This window comes from Oncorhynchus keta, unplaced genomic scaffold (genome assembly GCF_023373465.1).
Source record: "Oncorhynchus keta strain PuntledgeMale-10-30-2019 unplaced genomic scaffold, Oket_V2 Un_contig_29365_pilon_pilon, whole genome shotgun sequence".
Lineage (NCBI taxonomy): Eukaryota > Metazoa > Chordata > Actinopteri > Salmoniformes > Salmonidae > Oncorhynchus > Oncorhynchus keta.
The window spans coordinates 1-21,633 of NW_026286508.1; the positions used below are offsets into that span (position 1 = coordinate 1).

Sequence of the window (21,633 nt, forward strand, 5' to 3'; positions counted from 1 at the left end):
GGAGGTTAGTTAGTAGTTATAGTAAGGTTAGGGTTACGTTAGTTACCTTAGTAAAGGAGGTTAGTTAGTAGTTATAGTATGGTTAGGTTACATTAGTTACCTTAGTAAAGGAGGTTAGTTAGTAGTTATAGTAAGTTAGGGTTACGTTAGTTACCTTAGTAAAGGAGGTTAGTTAGTAGTTATAGTAAGGTTAGGGTTACGTTAGTTACCTTAGTAAAGGAGGTTAGTTAGTAGTTATAGTAAGGTTAGGGTTACGTTAGTTACCTTAGTAAAGGAGGTTAGTTAGTAGTTATAGTAAGGTTAGGGTTACGTTAGTTACCTTAGTAAAGGAGGTTAGTTAGTAGTTATAGTAAGGTTAGGTTACGTTAGTTACCTTAGTAAAGGAGGTTAGTTAGTAGTTATAGTAAGGTTAGGGTTACGTTAGTTACCTTAGTAAAGGAGGTTAGTTAGTAGTTATAGTAAGGTTAGGGTTACGTTAGTTACCTTAGTAAAGGAGGTTAGTTAGTAGTTATAGTAAGGTTAGGTTACGTTAGTTACCTTAGTAAAGGAGGTTAGTTAGTAGTTATAGTATGGTTAGGGTTACGTTAGTTACCTTAGTAAAGGAGGTTAGTTAGTAGGAGGTTAGTTAGTAGTTATAGTAAGGTTAGGGTTACGTTAGTTACCTTAGTAAAGGAGGTTAGTTAGTAGTTATAGTATGGTTAGGGTTACGTTAGTTACCTTAGTAAAGGAGGTTAGTTAGTAGTTATAGTAAGGTTAGGGTTACGTTAGTTACCTTAGTAAAGGAGGTTAGTTAGTAGTTATAGTAAGGTTAGGGTTACGTTAGTTACCTTTAGTAAAGGAGGTTAGTTAGTAGTTATAGTAAGGTTAGGGTTACGTTAGTTACCTTAGTAAAGGAGGTTAGTTAGTAGTTATAGTAAGGTTAGGGTTACGTTAGTTACCTTAGTAAAGGAGGTTAGTTAGTAGTTATAGTAAGGTTAGGGTTACGTTAGTTACCTTAGTAAGGAGGTTAGTTAGTAGTTATAGTAAGGTTAGGGTTACGTTAGTTACCTTAGTAAAGGAGGTTAGTTAGTAGTTATAGTAAGGTTAGGGTTACGTTAGTTACCTTAGTAAAGGAGGTTAGTTAGTAGTTATAGTAAGGTTAGGGTTACGTTAGTTACCTTAGTAAAGGAGGTTAGTTAGTAGTTATAGTAAGGTTAGGGTTACATTAGTTACCTTAGTAAAGGAGGTTAGTTAGTAGTTATAGTAAGGTTAGGGTTACGTTAGTTACCTTAGTAAAGGAGGTTAGTTAGTAGTTATAGTAAGGTTAGGGTTACGTTAGTTACCTTAGTAAAGGAGGTTAGTTAGTAGTTATAGTAAGGTTAGGGTTACGTTAGTTACCTTAGTAAAGGAGGTTAGTTAGTAGTTATAGTAAGGTTAGGGTTACGTTAGTTACCTTAGTAAAGGAGGTTAGTTAGTAGTTATAGTAAGGTTAGGGTTACGTTAGTTACCTTAGTAAAGGAGGTTAGTTAGTAGTTATAGTAAGGTTAGGGTTACGTTAGTTACCTTAGTAAAGGAGGTTAGTTAGTAGTTATAGTAAGGTTAGGGTTACGTTAGTTACCTTTAGTAGTTAGTAGTTAAGGAGGTTAGGGTTAGTAGTTACCTTAGTAAAGGAGGTTAGGTAGTTAGGTTAGGGTACGTTAGTTACCTTAGTAAAGGAGGTTAGTTAGTAGTTATAGTAAGGTTAGGGTTACGTTAGTTACCTTAGTAAAGGAGGTTAGTTAGTAGTTATAGTAAGGTTAGGGTTACGTTAGTTACCTTAGTAAAGGAGGTTAGTTAGTAGTTATAGTAAGGTTAGGGTTACGTTAGTTACCTTAGTAAAGGAGGTTAGTTAGTAGTTATAGTAAGGTTAGGGTTACGTTAGTTACCTTAGTAAAGGAGGTTAGTTAGTAGTTATAGTATAGGTTAGGGTTAAGGTAGTAAAGGAGGTTAGTTAGTAGTTATAGTAAGGTTAGGGTTACGTTAGTTACCTTAGTAAAGGAGGTTAGTTAGTAGTTATAGTAGGTTAGGGTTACGTTAGTTACCTTAGTAAAGGAGGTTAGTTAGTAGTTATAGTAAGGTTAGGGTTACGTTAGTTACCTTAGTAAAGGAGGTTAGTTAGTAGTTATAGTAAGGTTAGGGTTACGTTAGTTACCTTAGTAAAGGAGGTTAGTTAGTAGTTATAGTAAGGTTAGGGTTACGTTAGTTACCTTAGTAAAGGAGGTTAGTTAGTAGTTATAGTAAGGTTAGGGTTACGTTAGTTACCTTAGTAAAGGAGGTTAGTTAGTAGTTATAGTAAGGTTAGGGTTAAAGGACGTTAGTTAGTAGTTTAGTAAGGTTAGGAGGTTAGTTAGTAGTTATAGTAAGGTTAGGGTTACGTTAGTTACCTTAGTAAAGGAGGTTAGTTAGTAGTTATAGTAAGGTTAGGGTTACGTTAGTTACCTTAGTAAAGGAGGTTAGTTAGTAGTTATAGTAAGGTTAGGGTTACGTTAGTTACCTTAGTAAAGGAGGTTAGTTAGTAGTTATAGTATGGTTAGGGGTTACCGTTAGTTAGTAGTTTAGTAAGGTTAGGTTACCTTAGTAAAGGAGGTTAGTTAGTAGTTATAGTAAGGTTAGGGTTACGTTAGTTACCTTAGTAAAGGAGGTTAGTTAGTAGTTATAGTAAGGTTAGGGTTACGTTAGTTACCTTAGTAAGGAGGTTAGTTAGTAGTTATAGTAAAAGGTTAGGGTTACGTTAGTTACCTTAGTAAAGGAGGTTAGTTAGTAGTTATAGAGGTTAGTTAGTAGTTACCTTAGTAAAGGTTAGGGTTACGTTAGTTACCTTAGTAAAGGAGGTTAGTTAGTAGTTATAGTAAGGTTAGGGTTACGTTAGTTACCTTAGTAAAGGAGGTTAGTTAGTAGTTATAGTAAGGTTAGGGTTACGTTAGTTACCTTAGTAAAGGAGGTTAGTTAGTAGTTATAGTAGGTTAGGGTTACGTTAGTTACCTTAGTAAAGGAGGTTAGGGTTAGTAGTTATAGTAGTTAGGTTATAGGGTTACGTTAGTTACCTTAGTAAAAGGTTAGTTAGTAGTTATTAGTTAGTAGTTAGTTACCTTAGTAAAGGTTAGGGTTACGTTAGGGGTTACGTTAGTAAAGGAGGTTAGTTAGTAGTTATAGTAAGGTTAGGGTTACGTTAGTTACCTTAGTAAAGGAGGTTAGTTAGTAGTTATAGTAAGGTTAGGGTTACGTTAGTTACCTTAGTAAAGGAGGTTAGTTAGTAGTTATAGTAAGGTTAGGGTTACGTTAGTTACCTTAGTAAAGGAGGTTAGTTAGTAGTTATAGTAAGGTTAGGGTTACGTTAGTTACCTTAGTAAAGGAGGTTAGTTAGTAGTTATAGTAAGGTTAGGGTTACGTTAGTTACCTTAGTAAAGGAGGTTAGTTAGTAGTTATAGTAAGGTTAGGGTTACGTTAGTTACCTTAGTAAAGGAGGTTAGTTAGTAGTTATAGTAAGGTTAGGGTTACGTTAGTTACCTTAGTAAAGGAGGTTAGTTAGTAGTTATAGTAAGGTTAGGGTTACGTTAGTTACCTTAGTAAAGGAGGTTAGTTAGTAGTTATAGTAAGGTTAGGGGGTTACGTTAGTTACCTTAGTAAAGGAGGTTAGTTAGTAGTAAAGAGGTTAGTTAGTTAGTTATAGTAGTTAGTAGTTATAGTAGGTTAGGGTTACGTTAGTTACCTTAGTAAAGGAGGTTAGTTAGTAGTTATAGTAAGGTTAGGGTTACGTTAGTTACCTTAGTAAAGGAGGTTAGTTAGTAGTTATAGTAAGGTTAGGGTTACGTTAGTTACCTTAGTAAAGGAGGTTAGTTAGTAGTTAGGTTAGGGTAGTTATAGTAAGTTATAGTTAGGGTTACGTTAGTTACCTTAGTAAAGGAGGTTAGTTAGTAGTTATAGTAAGGTTAGGGTTACGTTAGTTACCTTAGTAAAGGAGGTTAGTTAGTAGTTATAGTAAGGTTAGGGTTACGTTAGTTACCTTAGTAAAGGAGGTTAGTTAGTAGTTATAGTAAGGTTAGGGTTACGTTAGTTACCTTAGTAAAGGAGGTTAGTTAGTAGTTATAGTAAGGTTAGGGTTACGTTAGTTACCTTAGTAAAGGAGGTTAGTTAGTAGTTATAGTAAGGTTAGGGTTACGTTAGTTACCTTAGTAAAGGAGGTTAGTTAGTAGTTATAGTAAGGTTAGGGTTACGTTAGTTACCTTAGTAAAGGAGGTTAGTTAGTAGTTATAGTAAGGTTAGGGTTACGTTAGTTACCTTAGTAAAGGAGGTTAGTTAGTAGTTATAGTAAGGTTAGGGTTACGTTAGTTACCTTAGTAAAGGAGGTTACCTTAGTAAAAGGAGGTTACGTTATAGTAAGGTTAGGGTTAGTTAGTTAGTTAGTAGTTATAGGTTAGGGTTACGTTAGTTACCTTAGTAAAGGAGGTTAGTTAGTAGTTATAGTAAGGTTAGGGTTACGTTAGTTACCTTAGTAAAGGAGGTTAGTTAGTAGTTATAGTAAGGTTAGGGTTACGTTAGTTACCTTAGTAAAGGAGGTTAGTTAGTAGTTATAGTATGGTTAGGGTTACGTTAGTTACCTTAGTAAAGGAGGTTAGTTAGTAGTTATAGTAAGGTTAGGGTTACGTTAGTTACCTTAGTAAAGGAGGTTAGTTAGTAGTTATAGTAAGGTTAGGGTTACGTTAGTTACCTTAGTAAAGGAGGTTAGTTAGTAGTTATAGTAAGGTTAGGGTTACGTTAGTTACCTTAGTAAAGGAGGTTAGTTAGTAGTTATAGTAAGGTTAGGGTTACGTTAGTTACCTTAGTAAAGGAGGTTAGTTAGTAGTTATAGTATGGTTAGGGTTACGTTAGTTTTAGTAAAGGAGGTTAGTTAGTAGTTATAGTAAGGTTAGGGTTACGTTAGTTACCTTAGTAAAGGAGGTTAGTTAGTAGTTACAGTAAGGTTAGGGTTACGTTAGTTACCTTAGTAAAGGAGGTTAGTTAGTAGTTACAGTAAGGTTAGGGTTACGTTAGTTACCTTAGTAAAGGAGGTTAGTTAGTAGTTACAGTAAGGTTAGGGTTACGTTAGTTACCTTAGTAAAGGAGGTTAGTTAGTAGTTATAGTAAGGTTAGGGTTACGTTAGTTACCTTAGTAAAGGAGGTTAGTTAGTAGTTACAGTAAGGTTAGGGTTACGTTAGTTACCTTAGTAAAGGAGGTTAGTTAGTAGTTACAGTAAGGTTAGGGTTACGTTAGTTACCTTAGTAAAGGAGCTGCCCAGATTGACGTGGGGTGTGGTTAAGGTTAGTTAGTAGTTACAGTAAGGTTAGGGTTACGTTAGTTACCTTAGTAAAGGAGGTTAGTTAGTAGTTATAGTAAGATTAGGGTTACGTTAGTTACCTTAGTAAAGGAGCTGCCCAGATTGACGTGGGGTGTGGTTAAGGTTAGTTAGTAGTTACAGTAAGGTTAGGGTTACGTTAGTTACCTTAGTAAAGGAGCTACCCAGCTTGACGTGGGGCGTGGTTAAGTTTAGTTAGTAGTTATAGTAAGGTTATGTTAGTTACCTTAGTAAAGGAGCTGCCCAGCTTGACGTGGGGCGTGGTTAAGTTTAGTTAGTAGTTATAGTAAGGTTATGTTAGTTACCTTAGTAAAGGAGCTGCCCAGCTTGACGTGGGGCGTGGTAGGGAACTCTCTCTTCTGGCTCATGGTGAGAGAGCCCGCCTCCAGGCTGTAGAGGTTGGACATGACCAATAGGAGGTCGGAGACGGTCTTGACGGGCAGGAAGCGGGATCGCGGCACGTTGATGCCCAGGGCGTTGTCGAAGCTCTTGATGGCCGCGCCCACCGCCGTCTCCAGCTGGATCACGTTCTGACCGCCGTCCAGTGTCTGGCAGGAGAACAGGTGGTTAGTGAGACACACGCACACGCGCACGCGCACACACACACACACACACACACACACACACACACACACACACACACACACACACACACACACACACACACACACACACACACACACACACACACACACACACACACACACACACACACACACACACACACACACACACACACACACACACACACACACACACACACACACACACACACACACACACACACTGTTCTGTTCACTACATCTACTAGCTAACAACATCAGGTCAGTAGTTCTATAATATACAGTAGTGTTCTGTTCACTACATCTACTAGCTAACAACATCAGGTCAGTAGTTCTATAATATACAGTAGTGTTCTGTTCACTACATCTACTAGCTAACAACATCAGGTCAGTAGTTCTATAATATACAGTAGTGTTCTGTTCACTACATCTACTAGCTAACAACATCAGGTCAGTAGTTCTATAATATACAGTAGTGTTCTGTTCACTACATCTACTAGCTAACAACATCAGGTCAGTAGTTCTATAATATACAGTAGTGTTCTGTTCACTACATCTACTAGCTAACAACATCAGGTCAGTAGTTCTATAATATACAGTAGTGTTCTGTTCACTACATCTACTAGCTAACAACATCAGGTCAGTAGTTCTATAATATACAGTAGTGTTCTGTTCACTACATCTACTAGCTAACAACATCAGGTCAGTAGTTCTATAATATACAGTAGTGTTCTGTTCACTACATCTACTAGCTAACAACATCAGGTCAGTAGTTCTATAATATACAGTAGTGTTCTGTTCACTACATCTACTAGCTAACAACATCAGGTCAGTAGTTCTATAATATACAGTAGTGTTCTGTTCACTACATCTACTAGCTAACAACATCAGGTCAGTAGTTCTATAATATACAGTAGTGTTCTGTTCACTACATCTACTAGCTAACAACATCAGGTCAGCAGTTCTATAATATACAGTAGTGTTCTGTTCACTACATCTACTAGCTAACAACATCAGGTCAGTAGTTCTATAATATACAGTAGTGTTCTGTTCACTACATCTACTAGCTAACAACATCAGGTCAGTAGTTCTATAATATACAGTAGTGTTCTGTTACCTACATCTACTAGCTAACAACATCAGGTCAGTAGTTCTATAATATACAGTAGTGTTCTGTTCACTACATCTACTAGCTAACAACATCAGGTCAGTAGTTCTATAATATACAGTAGTGTTCTGTTCACTACATCTACTAGCTAACAACATCAGGTCAGTAGTTCTATAATATACAGTAGTGTTCTGTTACCTACATCTAACAACATCAGGTCAGTAGTTCTATAATATACAGTAGTGTTCTGTTCACTACATCTACTAGCTAACAACATCAGGTCAGTAGTTCTATAATATACAGTAGTGTTCTGTTACCTACATCTACTAGCTAACAACATCAGGTCAGTAGTTCTATAATATACAGTAGTGTTCTGTTACCTACATCTACTAGCTAACAACATCAGGTCAGTAGTTCTATAATATACAGTAGTGTTCTGTTCACTACATCTACTAGCTAACAACATCAGGTCAGTAGTTCTATAATATACAGTAGTGTTCTGTTACCTACATCTAACAACATCAGGTCAGTAGTTCTATAATATACAGTAGTGTTCTGTTACCTACATCTACTAGCTAACAACATCAGGTCAGTAGTTCTATAATATACAGTAGTGTTCTGTTCACTACATCTACTAGCTAACAACATCAGGTCAGTAGTTCTATAATATACAGTAGTGTTCTGTTCACTACATCTACTAGCTAACAACATCAGGTCAGTAGTTCTATAATATACAGTAGTGTTCTGTTCACTACATCTACTAGCTAACAACATCAGGTCAGTAGTTCTATAATATACAGTAGTGTTCTGTTACCTACATCTACTAGCTAACAACATCAGGTCAGTAGTTCTATAATATACAGTAGTGTTCTGTTACCTACATCTACTAGCTAACAACATCAGGTCAGTAGTTCTATAATATACAGTAGTGTTCTGTTCACTACATCTACTAGCTAACAACATCAGGTCAGTAGTTCTATAATATACAGTAGTGTTCTGTTCACTACATCTACTAGCTAACAACATCAGGTCAGTAGTTCTATAATATACAGTAGTGTTCTGTTACCTACATCTACTAGCTAACAACATCAGGTCAGTAGTTCTATAATATACAGTAGTGTTCTGTTCACTACATCTACTAGCTAACAACATCAGGTCAGTAGTTCTATAATATACAGTAGTGTTCTGTTCACTACATCTACTAGCTAACAACATCAGGTCAGTAGTTCTATAATATACAGTAGTGTTCTGTTACCTACATCTAACAACATCAGGTCAGTAGTTCTATAATATACAGTAGTGTTCTGTTACCTACATCTAACAACATCAGGTCAGTAGTTCTATAATATACAGTAGTGTTCTGTTCACTACATCTACTAGCTAACAACATCAGGTCAGTAGTTCTATAATATACAGTAGTGTTCTGTTCACTACATCTACTAGCTAACAACATCAGGTCAGTAGTTCTATAATATACAGTAGTGTTCTGTTCACTACATCTACTAGCTAACAACATCAGGTCAGTAGTTCTATAATATACAGTAGTGTTCTGTTCACTACATCTACTAGCTAACAACATCAGGTCAGTAGTTCTATAATATACAGTAGTGTTCTGTTCACTACATCTACTAGCTAACAACATCAGGTCAGTAGTTCTATAATATACAGTAGTGTTCTGTTCACTACATCTACTAGCTAACAACATCAGGTCAGTAGTTCTATAATATACAGTAGTGTTCTGTTACCTACATCTAACAACATCAGGTCAGTAGTTCTATAATATACAGTAGTGTTCTGTTCACTACATCTACTAGCTAACAACATCAGGTCAGTAGTTCTATAATATACAGTAGTGTTCTGTTCACTACATCTACTAGCTAACAACATCAGGTCAGTAGTTCTATAATATACAGTAGTGTTCTGTTACCTACATCTACTAGCTAACAACATCAGGTCAGTAGTTCTATAATATACAGTAGTGTTCTGTTACCTACATCTACTAGCTAACAACATCAGGTCAGTAGTTCTATAATATACAGTAGTGTTCTGTTACCTACATCTACTAGCTAACAACATCAGGTCAGTAGTTCTATAATATACAGTAGTGTTCTGTTCACTACATCTACTAGCTAACAACATCAGGTCAGTAGTTCTATAATATACAGTAGTGTTCTGTTCACTACATCTACTAGCTAACAACATCAGGTCAGTAGTTCTATAATATACAGTAGTGTTCTGTTCACTACATCTACTAGCTAACAACATCAGGTCAGTAGTTCTATAATATACAGTAGTGTTCTGTTCACTACATCTACTAGCTAACAACATCAGGTCAGTAGTTCTATAATATACAGTAGTGTTCTGTTCACTACATCTACTAGCTAACAACATCAGGTCAGTAGTTCTATAATATACAGTAGTGTTCTGTTACCTACATCTACTAGCTAACAACATCAGGTCAGTAGTTCTATAATATACAGTAGTGTTCTGTTCACTACATCTACTAGCTAACAACATCAGGTCAGTAGTTCTATAATATACAGTAGTGTTCTGTTCACTACATCTACTAGCTAACAACATCAGGTCAGTAGTTCTATAATATACAGTAGTGTTCTGTTCACTACATCTACTAGCTAACAACATCAGGTCAGTAGTTCTATAATATACAGTAGTGTTCTGTTCACTACATCTACTAGCTAACAACATCAGGTCAGTAGTTCTATAATATACAGTAGTGTTCTGTTCACTACATCTACTAGCTAACAACATCAGGTCAGTAGTTCTATAATATACAGTAGTGTTCTGTTCACTACATCTACTAGCTAACAACATCAGGTCAGTAGTTCTATAATATACAGTAGTGTTCTGTTCACTACATCTACTAGCTAACAACATCAGGTCAGTAGTTCTATAATATACAGTAGTGTTCTGTTCACTACATCTACTAGCTAACAACATCAGGTCAGTAGTTCTATAATATACAGTAGTGTTCTGTTACCTACATCTAACAACCTCTCTGCATCACTCCCCCAATCAGGCCATTATGGTAGAGTGGCCAGATGGAAGCCACTCCTCAGTAAAGGGCACATGACAGCCCGCTTGGAGTTTGCCAAAAGGCACCTAAAGACTTTCAGATCATGAGAAACAAGACTCTCTGGTCTGATCAAACCAAGATTGAACTCTTTGGCCTGAATGCAAAGCGTCACATCTGGAGAAAACCTGGCACCATCCCTACGGTGAAGCATGGTGGTGGCAGCATCTTGCCGTGGGGATGTTTTTCAGCGGTAGGGACTGGGAGACTAGGAAAAGATGAACGGAGCAAAGTACAGAGAGATCCTTGATCCTGCTCCAGAGTGCCCATGACTTCAGACTGTGGCGAAGGTTCACCTTCTAACAGGACAATGACCCTAAGCACACAGCTAAGACAAAGCAGAAGTGGCTTGAATGTCCTAAATGTCCTTGTGTGTGGCCCAGCCAGAGCCCGGACTTGAACATCTCTGGAGAGACCTAAAAATAGCTGTGCAGCAACGCGCCCCATTCAACCTGACAGAGCTTGAGAGGATTTGCCGAGAAGAACGGGAGAAACTCCCCAAATACAGGTGTGCCAAGCTTGTAGAGTCATACCCAAGAAGACTGGAGGCTGTGATCACTGCTTCAACAAAGTACTGAGTAAAGTAAATACTTATGTAAATATGATATTTCAATTTACAAAACCCTGTTTTTACTTTGTCATTATGGAGTACGTAGATTGATGATGAAAAAACAAGAATTGAATCCATTTTAGAATAAGGCTGTAACGTAACAAAATGTGGAAAAAGTCAAGGGGTCTGAATACTTTCCCAAGGCATTGTATATCCAATAGAAGTAGCAGTCTCTGTAATGTCTCAGGACAGAGTCACTATGTAATGTCTCAGGGCAGAGTCACTCTTTAATGTCTCAGGGCAGAGTCACTCTGTAATGTCTCAGGGCAGAGTCACTCTGTAATGTCTCAGGGCAGAGTCACTCTGTAATGTCTCAGGGCAGAGTCACTCTGTAATGTCTCAGGGCAGAGTCACTCTGTAATGTCTCAGCGCAGAGTCACTCTGTAATGTCTCAGGGCAGAGTCACTCTGTAATGTCTCAGGGCAGAGTCACTCTGTAATGTCTCAGGGCAGAGTCACTCTGTAATGTCTCAGGGCAGAGTCACTCTGTAATGTCTCAGGGCAGCTCCACTCTGTAATGTCTCAGGGCAGAGTCACTCTGTAATGTCTCAGGGCAGAGTCACTCTGTAATGTCTCAGGGCAGAGTCACTCTGTAATGTCTCAGGGCAGAGTCACTCTGTAATGTCTCAGGGCAGAGTCACTCTGTAATGTCTCAGGGCAGAGTCACTCTGTAATGTCTCAGGGCAGAGTCACTCTGTAATGTCTCAGGGCAGAGTCACTCTGTAATGTCTCAGGGCAGAGTCACTCTGTAATGTCTCAGGGCAGAGTCACTCTGTAATGTCTCAGGGCAGCTCCACTCTGTAATGTCTCAGGGCAGCTCCACTCTGTAATGTCTCAGGGCAGAGTCACTCTGTAATGTCTCAGGGCAGAGTCACTCTGTAATGTCTCAGGGCAGAGTCACTCTGTAATGTCTCAGGGCAGAGTCACTCTGTAATGTCTCAGGGCAGAGTCACTCTGTAATGTCTCAGGGCAGAGTCACTCTGTAATGTCTCAGGGCAGAGTCACTCTGTAATGTCTCAGGGCAGCTCCACTCTGTAATGTCTCAGGGCAGAGTCACTCTGTAATGTCTCAGGGCAGAGTCACTCTGTAATGTCTCAGGGCAGCTCCACTCTGTAATGTCTCAGGGCAGAGTCACTCTGTAATGTCTCAGGGCAGAGTCACTCTGTAATGTCTCAGGGCAGAGTCACTCTGTAATGTCTCAGGGCAGAGTCACTCTGTAATGTCTCAGGGCAGAGTCACTCTGTAATGTCTCAGGGCAGAGTCACTCTGTAATGTCTCAGGGCAGAGTCACTCTGTAATGTCTCAGGGCAGAGTCACTCTGTAATGTCTCAGGGCAGAGTCACTCTGTAATGTCTCAGGGCAGAGTCACTCTGTAATGTCTCAGGGCAGAGTCACTCTGTAATGTCTCAGGGCAGAGTCACTCTGTAATGTCTCAGGGCATAGCCACTCTGTAATGTCTCAGGGCAGAGCCACTCTGTAATGTCTCAGGGCATAGCCACTCTGTAATGTCTCAGGGCATAGCCACTCTGTAATGTCTCAGGGCAGAGCCACTCTGTAATGTCTCAGGGCAGAGCCACTCTGTAATGTCTCAGGGCATAGCCACTCTGTAATGTCTCAGGGCAGAGTCACTCTGTAATGTCTCAGGGCAGCTCCACTCAGTAATGTCTCAGGGCAGAGTCACTCTGTAATGTCTCTGGGCAGAGTCACTCTGTAATGTCTCAGGGCAGCTCCACTCTGTAATGTCTCAGGGCAGCTCCACTCTGTAATGTCTCAGGGCAGCTCCACTCTGTAATGTCTCAGGGCAGGGCCACTCAGTAATGTCTCAGGGCAGCTCCACTCTGTAATGTCTCAGGGCAGAGTCACTCTGTAATGTCTCAGGGCAGAGTCACTCTGTAATGTCTCAGGGCAGCTCCACTCTGTAATGTCTCAGGGCAGCTCCACTCTGTAATGTCTCAGGGCAGCTCCACTCTGTAATGTCTCAGGGCAGCTCCACTCTGTAATGTCTCAGGGCAGAGCCACTCAGTAATGTCTCAGGGCAGCTCCACTCTGTAATGTCTCAGGACAGAGTCACTCTGTAATGTCTCAGGGCAGCTCCACTCTGTAATGTCTCAGGGCAGCTCCACTCTGTAATGTCTCAGGGCAGCTCCACTCTGTAATGTCTCAGGGCAGCTCCACTCTGTAATGTCTCAGGGCAGCTCCACTCTGTAATGTCTCAGGGCAGCTCCACTCTGTAATGTCTCAGGGCAGCTCCACTCTGTAATGTCTCAGGGCAGCTCCACTCTGTAATGTCTCAGGGCAGCTCCACTCTGTAATGTCTCAGGGCAGCTCCACTCTGTAATGTCTCAGGGCAGCTCCACTCTGTAATGTCTCAGGGCAGCTCCACTCTGTAATGTCTCAGGGCAGCTCCACTCTGTAATGTCTCAGGGCAGCTCCACTCTGTAATGTCTCAGGGCAGCTCCACTCTGTAATGTCTCAGGGCAGCTCCACTCTGTAATGTCTCAGGGCAGCTCCACTCTGTAATGTCTCAGGGCAGCTCCACTCTGTAATGTCTCAGGGCAGCTCCACTCTGTAATGTCTCAGGGCATAGCCACTCTGTAATGTCTCAGGGCATAGCCACTCTGTAATGTCTCAGGGCAGAGCCACTCTGTAATGTCTCAGGGCATAGCCACTCTGTAATGTCTCAGGGCAGAGCCACTCTGTAATGTCTCAGGGCAGCTCCACTCTGTAATGTCTCAGGGCATAGCCACTCTGTAATGTCTCAGGGCATAGCCACTCTGTAATGTCTCAGGGCAGCTCCACTCTGTAATGTCTCAGGGCAGCTCCACTCTGTAATGTCTCAGGGCAGCTCCACTCTGTAATGTCTCAGGGCATAGCCACTCTGTAATGTCTCAGGGCATAGCCACTCTGTAATGTCTCAGGGCAGAGCCACTCTGTAATGTCTCAGGGCATAGCCACTCTGTAATGTCTCAGGGCAGAGCCACTCTGTAATGTCTCAGGGCAGAGCCACTCTGTAATGTCTCAGGGCATAGCCACTCTGTAATGTCTCAGGGCATAGCCACTCTGTAATGTCTCAGGGCAGAGTCACTCTGTAATGTCTCAGGGCAGAGTCACTCTGTAATGTCTCAGGGCATAGCCACTCTGTAATGTCTCAGGGCAGCTCCACTCTGTAATGTCTCAGGGCAGAGCCACTCTGTAATGTCTCAGGGCAGCTCCACTCTGTAATGTCTCAGGGCAGCTCCACTCTGTAATGTCTCAGGGCAGCTCCACTCTGTAATGTCTCAGGGCAGCTCCACTCTGTAATGTCTCAGGGCAGAGTCACTCTGTAATGTCTCAGGGCAGCTCCACTCTGTAATGTCTCAGGGCAGAGGCACTCTGTAACTCTGTGAAGAACATTCCAGAACATGAGTTAATGTTCTATCTACCAGGAAGAGATGGCTCCAGTTTGAGTCGGAGGGCCAGACACTGGTCTATACAATGAAAACTGTTGACACAGCAGATACTGTCTGCTATGAATTATATATCATACAGATCTTAACCTTGTGACCCGTCCTATATATCTGTTGTCGTCATGTAGGTTTAAAGGAGTGTATCTTGGCTTTAAAAGACCTTTGTACTTTTGTCTCGTGGTTCTCAACGAATCATTTGATTGTGATTCGTCGACCAGCCATCCTTATCGTAGACCACTCAATCGATTCACTTTGAATGAGAAGTGTAATCTTAGTTAATACAGCCATGCACACCCCCCACCCCTGCCCACATGCAGACTCACACACCCATCCACACAAACACTCTTTATCTGCAGTAAAGAGGTTTTAGAATGTGGGCTTTAGTGAGACTGTAGGACATCATTTATTGAGGAGGGTTGTCCTCTGGGCTTTAGTGAGACTGCAGGACATCATTTATTGAGAAGGGTTGTCCTCTGGGCTTTATTGAGACAGCAGGACATAATTTATTGAGGAGGGTTGTCCTCTGGGCTTTAGTGAGACTGCAGGACATCATTTATTGAGGAGGGTTGTCCTCTGGGCTTTAGTGAAACTGCAGGACATCATTTATTGAGGAGGGTTGTCCTCTGGGCTTTAGTGAGACTGCAGGACATCATTTATTGAGAAGGGTTCTCCTCTGGGCTTTAGTGAGACTGTAGGACATCATTTATTGAGGAGGGTTGTCCTCTGGGCTTTAGTGAGACTGTAGGACATAATTTATTGAGAAGGGTTGTCCTCTGGGCTTTAGTGAGACTGTAGGACATAATTTATTGAGAAGGGTTCTCCTCTGGGCTTTAGTGAGACTGTAGGACATCATTTATTGAGAAGGGTTCTCCTCTGGGCTTTAGTGAGACTGTAGGACATAATTTATTGAGAAGGGTTCTCCTCTGGGCTTTAGTCAGACTGTAGGACATCATTTATTGAGAAGGGTTCTCCTCTGGGCTTTAGTGAGACTGTAGGACATCATTTATTGAGGAGGGTTCTCCTCTGGGCTTTAGTGAGACTGTAGGACATAATTTATTGAGAAGGGTTGTCCTCTGGGCTTTAGTGAGACTGCAGGACATCATTTATTGAGAAGGGTTCTCCTCTGGGCTTTAGTGAGACTGTAGGACATCATTTATTGAGGAGGGTTGTCCTCTGGGCTTTAGTGAGACTGCAGGGCATCATTTATTGAGAAGGGTTGTCCTCTGGGCTTTAGTGAGACTGTAGGACATCATTTATTGAGAAGGGTTCTCCTCTGGGCTTTAGTGAGACTGCAGGGCATCATTTATTGAGAAGGGTTCTCCTCTGGGCTTTAGTGAGACTGCAGGACATCATTTATTGAGGAGGGTTGTCCTCTGGGCTTTAGTGAGACTGCAGGGCATCATTTATTGAGAAGGGTTCTCCTCTGGGCTTTAGTGAGACTGCAGGGCATCATTTATTGAGGAGGGTTGTCCTCTGGGCTTTAGTGAGACTGCAGGACATCATTTATTGAGGAGGGTTGTCCTCTGGGCTTTAGTGAGACTGCAGGGCATCATTTATTGAGAAGGGTTCTCCTCTGGGCTTTAGTGAGACTGCAGGACATCATTTATTGAGGAGGGTTGTCCTCTGGGCTTTAGTGAGACTGCAGGGCATCATTTATTGAGAAGGGTTCTCCTCTGGGCTTTAGTGAGACTGCAGGACATCATTTATTGAGGAGGGTTGTCCTCTGGGCTTTAGTGAGACTGCAGGGCATCATTTATTGAGGAGGGTTGTCCTCTGGGCTTTAGTGAGACTGCAGGACATCATTTATTGAGAAGGGTTCTCCTCTGGGCTTTAGTGAGACTGCAGGACATCATTTATTGAGAAGGGTTCTCCTCTGGGCTTTAGTGAGACTGCAGGACATCATTTGTTGAGGAGGGTTCTCCTCTGGGCTTTAGTGAGACTGCAGGACATCATTTATTGAGAAGGGTTGTCCTCTGGGCTTTAGTGAGACTGTAGGACATCATTTATTGAGAAGGGTTCTCCTCTGGGCTTTAGTGAGACTGCAGGGCATCATTTATTGAGAAGGGTTGTCCTCTGGGCTTTAGTGAGACTGCAGGACATCATTTATTGAGAAGGGTTCTCCTCTGGGCTTTAGTGAGACTGCAGGACATCATTTATTGAGGAGGGTTGTCCTCTGGGCTTTAGTGAGACTGCAGGGCATCATTTATTGAGAAGGGTTGTCCTCTGGGCTTTAGTGAGACTGTAGGACATAATTTATTGAGAAGGGTTGTCCTCTGGGCTTTAGTGAGACTGCAGGGCATCATTTATTGAGAAGGGTTGTCCTCTGGGCTTTAGTGAGACTGCAGGACATCATTTATTGAGAAGGGCTGTCCTCTGGGCTTTAGTGAGACTGTAGGACATCATTTATTGAGGAGGGTTGTCCTCTGGGCTTTAGTGAGACTGCAGGACATCATTTATTGAGAAGGGCTGTCCTCTGGGCTTTAGTGAGACTGTAGGACATCATTTATTGAGGAGGGTTGTCCTCTGGGCTTTAGTGAGACTGCAGGACATCATTTATTGAGAAGGGTTGTCCTCTGGGCTTTAGTGAGACTGTAGGACATCATTTATTGAGGAGGGTTGTCCTCTGGGCTTTAGTGAGACTGCAGGGCATCATTTATTGAGAAGGGTTGTCCTCTGGGCTTTAGTGAGACTGCAGGACATCATTTATTGAGAAGGGTTGTCCTCTGGGCTTTAGTGAGACTGTAGGACATCATTTATTGAGGAGGGTTGTCCTCTGGGCTTTAGTGAGACTGCAGGACATCATTTATTGAGAAGGGTTGTCCTCTGGGCTTTAGTAAGACTGCAGGACATCATTTATTGAGGAGGGTTGTCCTCTGGGCTTTAGTGAGACTGTAGGACATCATTTATTGAGGAGGGTTGTCCTCTGGGCTTTAGTGAGACTGTAGGGCATCATTTATTGAGGAGGGTTGTCCTCTGGGCTTTAGTGAGACTGTAGGGCATCATTTATTGAGGAGGGTTGTCCTCTGGGCTTTAGTGAGACTGCAGGACATAATTTATTGAGAAGGGTTGTCCTCTGGGCTTTAGTGAGACTGTAGGACATCATTTATTGAGAAGGGTTGTCCTCTGGGCTTTAGTGAGACTGCAGGACATCATTTATTGAGAAGGGTTGTCCTCTGGGCTTTAGTGAGACTGTAGGACATCATTTATTGAGGAGGGTTGTCCTCTGGGCTTTAGTGAGACTGCAGGACATCATTTATTGAGGAGGGTTGTCCTCTGGGCTTTAGTGAGACTGCAGGGCATCATTTATTGAGGAGGGTTGTCCTCTGGGCTTTAGTGAGACTGCAGGACATCATTTATTGAGGAGGGTTGTCCTCTGGGCTTTAGTGAGACTGCAGGACATCATTTATTGAGGAGGGTTGTCCTCTGGGCTTTAGTGAGACTGCAGGGCATCATTTATTGAGGAGGGTTGTCCTCTGGGCTTTAGTGAGACTGCAGGACATCATTTATTGAGGAGGGTTGTCCTCTGGGCTTTAGTGAGACTGCAGGACATCATTTATTGAGGAGGGTTGTCCTCTGGGCTTTAGTGAGACTGCAGGGCATCATTTATTGAGGAGGGTTGTCCTCTGGGCTTTAGTGAGACTGCAGGACATCATTTATTGAGAAGGGTTCTCCTCTGGGCTTTAGTGAGACTGCAGGACATCATTTGTTGAGGAGGGTTCTCCTCTGGGCTTTAGTGAGACTGCAGGACATCATTTATTGAGAAGGGTTGTCCTCTGGGCTTTAGTGAGACTGTAGGACATCATTTATTGAGAAGGGTTCTCCTCTGGGCTTTAGTGAGACTGCAGGGCATCATTTATTGAGAAGGGTTGTCCTCTGGGCTTTAGTGAGACTGCAGGACATCATTTATTGAGAAGGGTTCTCCTCTGGGCTTTAGTGAGACTGCAGGACATCATTTATTGAGGAGGGTTGTCCTCTGGGCTTTAGTGAGACTGCAGGGCATCATTTATTGAGAAGGGTTGTCCTCTGGGCTTTAGTGAGACTGTAGGACATAATTTATTGAGAAGGGTTGTCCTCTGGGCTTTAGTGAGACTGCAGGGCATCATTTATTGAGAAGGGTTGTCCTCTGGGCTTTAGTGAGACTGCAGGACATCATTTATTGAGAAGGGCTGTCCTCTGGGCTTTAGTGAGACTGTAGGACATCATTTATTGAGGAGGGTTGTCCTCTGGGCTTTAGTGAGACTGCAGGACATCATTTATTGAGAAGGGCTGTCCTCTGGGCTTTAGTGAGACTGTAGGACATCATTTATTGAGGAGGGTTGTCCTCTGGGCTTTAGTGAGACTGCAGGACATCATTTATTGAGAAGGGTTGTCCTCTGGGCTTTAGTGAGACTGTAGGACATCATTTATTGAGGAGGGTTGTCCTCTGGGCTTTAGTGAGACTGCAGGGCATCATTTATTGAGAAGGGTTGTCCTCTGGGCTTTAGTGAGACTGCAGGACATCATTTATTGAGAAGGGTTGTCCTCTGGGCTTTAGTGAGACTGTAGGACATCATTTATTGAGGAGGGTTGTCCTCTGGGCTTTAGTGAGACTGCAGGACATCATTTATTGAGAAGGGTTGTCCTCTGGGCTTTAGTAAGACTGCAGGACATCATTTATTGAGGAGGGTTGTCCTCTGGGCTTTAGTGAGACTGTAGGACATCATTTATTGAGGAGGGTTGTCCTCTGGGCTTTAGTGAGACTGTAGGGCATCATTTATTGAGGAGGGTTGTCCTCTGGGCTTTAGTGAGACTGTAGGGCATCATTTATTGAGGAGGGTTGTCCTCTGGGCTTTAGTGAGACTGCAGGACATAATTTATTGAGAAGGGTTGTCCTCTGGGCTTTAGTGAGACTGTAGGACATCATTTATTGAGAAGGGTTGTCCTCTGGGCTTTAGTGAGACTGCAGGACATCATTTATTGAGAAGGGTTGTCCTCTGGGCTTTAGTGAGACTGTAGGACATCATTTATTGAGGAGGGTTGTCCTCTGGGCTTTAGTGAGACTGCAGGACATCATTTATTGAGGAGGGTTGTCCTCTGGGCTTTAGTGAGACTGCAGGGCATCATTTATTGAGGAGGGTTGTCCTCTGGGCTTTAGTGAGACTGCAGGACATCATTTATTGAGGAGGGTTGTCCTCTGGGCTTTAGTGAGACTGCAGGACATCATTTATTGAGGAGGGTTGTCCTCTGGGCTTTAGTGAGACTGCAGGGCATCATTTATTGAGGAGGGTTGTCCTCTGGGCTTTAGTGAGACTGCAGGACATCATTTATTGAGGAGGGTTGTCCTCTGGGCTTTAGTGAGACTGCAGGACATCATTTATTGAGGAGGGTTGTCCTCTGGGCTTTAGTGAGACTGCAGGGCATCATTTATTGAGGAGGGTTGTCCTCTGGAACGGCGTGGTGGTGTCCCTCTGTAGGCAGCACTTTACTCTACATACAGGGAGCTCCAATAGTTTTGGGACAGTGACAAATGGTTTGCTGTTTTGTCTCTGTACTCCAGCACTTTGGATTTGAAATAATACAGTGACTATGAGGTTAAAGTGCAGCTTTAATTTGAGGGTATTTGATAAATAATGATGAGTGAGAAAGTTTACGGACGAATAAATATCACAACCCCAAGACATGCTAACATCTCAGCCTTACAATAACAGGGGAGGTTAGCATACCCCCAAGACATGCTAACATCTCAGCCTTACAATAACAGGGGAGGTTAGCCTCCCTCCAAGACATGCTAACATCTCAGCCTTACAATAACAGGGGATGTTAGCATACCCCTAAGACATGCTAACATCTCAGCCTTACAATAACAGGGGATGTTAGCATACCCCTAAGACATGCTAACATCTCAGCCTTACAATAACAGGGGAGGTTAGCCTCCCTCCAAGACATGCTAACATCTCAGCCTTACAATAACAGGGGATGTTAGCATACCCCTAAGACATGCTAACATCTCAGCCTTACAATAACAGGGGATGTTAGCATACCCCTAAGACATGCTAACATCTCAGCCTTACAATAACAGGGGATGTTAGCATACCCCCAAGAAATGCTAACATCTCAGCCTTACAATAACAGGGGATGTTAGCATACCCCCAAGACATGCTAACATCTCAGCCTTACAATAACAGGGGAGGTTAGCCTCCCTCCAAGACATGCTAACATCTCAGCCTTACAATAACAGGGGATGTTAGCATACCCCTAAGACATGCTAACATCTCGCCCTCACAATAACAGGGGAGGTTAGCCTACCCCTAAGACATTCTAACCTCGCCCTTACAATAACAGGGGAGGTTAGCATACCCCCAAGACATTCTAACATCTCAGCCTTACAATAACAGGGGAGGTTAGCATACCCCCAAGACATGCTAATATCTCAATCTTTACAATAGCAGGTGAGGTTAGCATACTCCTAAGACATGCTAACATCTCACAATGTGAGACTGCAGGACAGCATAAGGTTAGCATAACCCCAACACATGCTAACATCTCACAATTACAATAACAGGGGAGGTTAGCATAACCCCAAGACATGCTAATATCTCAATCTTTACAATATCAGGTGAGGTTAGCATACTCCTAAGACATGCTAACATCTCACAATGTGAGACTGCAGGACAGCATAAGGTTAGCATAACCCCAACACATGCTAACATCTCACAATTACAATAACAGGGGAGGTTAGCATACCCCCAAGACATGCTAACATCTCACCATTACAATAACAGGGGAGGTTAGCCTACCCCCAAGACATTCTAACATCTCAGCCTTACAATAACAGGGGAGGTTAGCATACCCCCAAGACATGCTAATATCTCAATCTTTACAATATCAGGTGAGGTTAGCATACTCCTAAGACATGCTAACATCTCACAATTACAATAACAGGGGAGGGTAGCATAACCCCAACACATGCTAACATCTCACAAATACAATAACAGGGGAGGTTAGCATACCCCCAACACATGCTAACATCTCACCATTACAATAACAGTGGAGGTTAGCATACCCCCAACACATGCTAACATCTCACAATTACAATAACAGGGGAGGTTAGCATACCCCCAACACATGCTAACATCTCACCATTACAATAACAGGGGAGGTTAGCATTTTTGGGAGGGTATAATATTTGTGCATCTGTAACTTTCTTACTCATCATTATTCATGATTAATTCAGGACTATCAGTAATCATGGTAGCATCCACATTAATGTAGAAGTGTTTAGAAACATATTATGTTCTTATTTACAATAGAAGCGACTCCAAAATGACACAATACATTATTTACCATTCATTTCTATTGGGCACAAAGCTTGATGGAGTCATTGTGTGTTATGAATATAGGACCAAATACTTAACTTGTTCCTACTTTACTGGATGAGAGGTGTGGGAACAGAGCAGGTGTTTTGAGTCGGAGTGTAACTCAAGAG

General features: G+C 41.9%; 1 protein-coding gene and 2 long non-coding RNA genes across 10 annotated transcripts in view; 2 read left to right on the forward strand and 1 right to left on the reverse strand.

Annotated features, from left to right (window-relative positions):
• Window positions 1–616: 616 nt before the first annotated feature.
• On the forward strand, window positions 617–5,589 carry LOC127923342 (uncharacterized). Of its 2 annotated transcripts, none has more exons than XR_008114166.1 (3): window positions 617–697; window positions 4,542–4,871; window positions 4,924–5,589. It is a non-coding gene; the product is annotated as an uncharacterized LOC127923342 (long non-coding RNA). The 2 variants fall into 2 exon arrangements; XR_008114165.1 differs by lacking the exon at window positions 617–697 and adding an exon at window positions 2,367–2,547.
• Window positions 5,590–5,617: 28 nt separating this feature from the next.
• Window positions 5,618–21,633, reverse strand: part of LOC127923344 (UTP--glucose-1-phosphate uridylyltransferase-like) — a gene marked incomplete at its 5' end in the record, with an annotated part of 64,314 nt that continues 48,298 nt past the window's right edge. Inside the window, one exon of the mRNA XM_052507359.1 lies at window positions 5,618–5,899. Coding sequence (XP_052363319.1) covers window positions 5,633–5,899 — 267 coding nt within the window. The remainder of the gene's footprint in view (window positions 5,900–21,633) is intronic.
• On the forward strand, window positions 6,924–10,150 carry LOC127923341 (uncharacterized). Of its 7 annotated transcripts, none has more exons than XR_008114161.1 (6): window positions 6,924–7,057; window positions 7,303–7,610; window positions 7,800–7,925; window positions 8,052–8,352; window positions 8,913–9,101; window positions 9,417–10,150. It is a non-coding gene; the product is annotated as an uncharacterized LOC127923341 (long non-coding RNA). The 7 variants fall into 7 exon arrangements; XR_008114159.1 differs by lacking the exon at window positions 9,417–10,150 and having other exon boundaries at window positions 7,303–7,428; window positions 7,548–7,610; window positions 8,913–9,408; XR_008114157.1 differs by lacking the exon at window positions 9,417–10,150 and having other exon boundaries at window positions 8,913–9,408.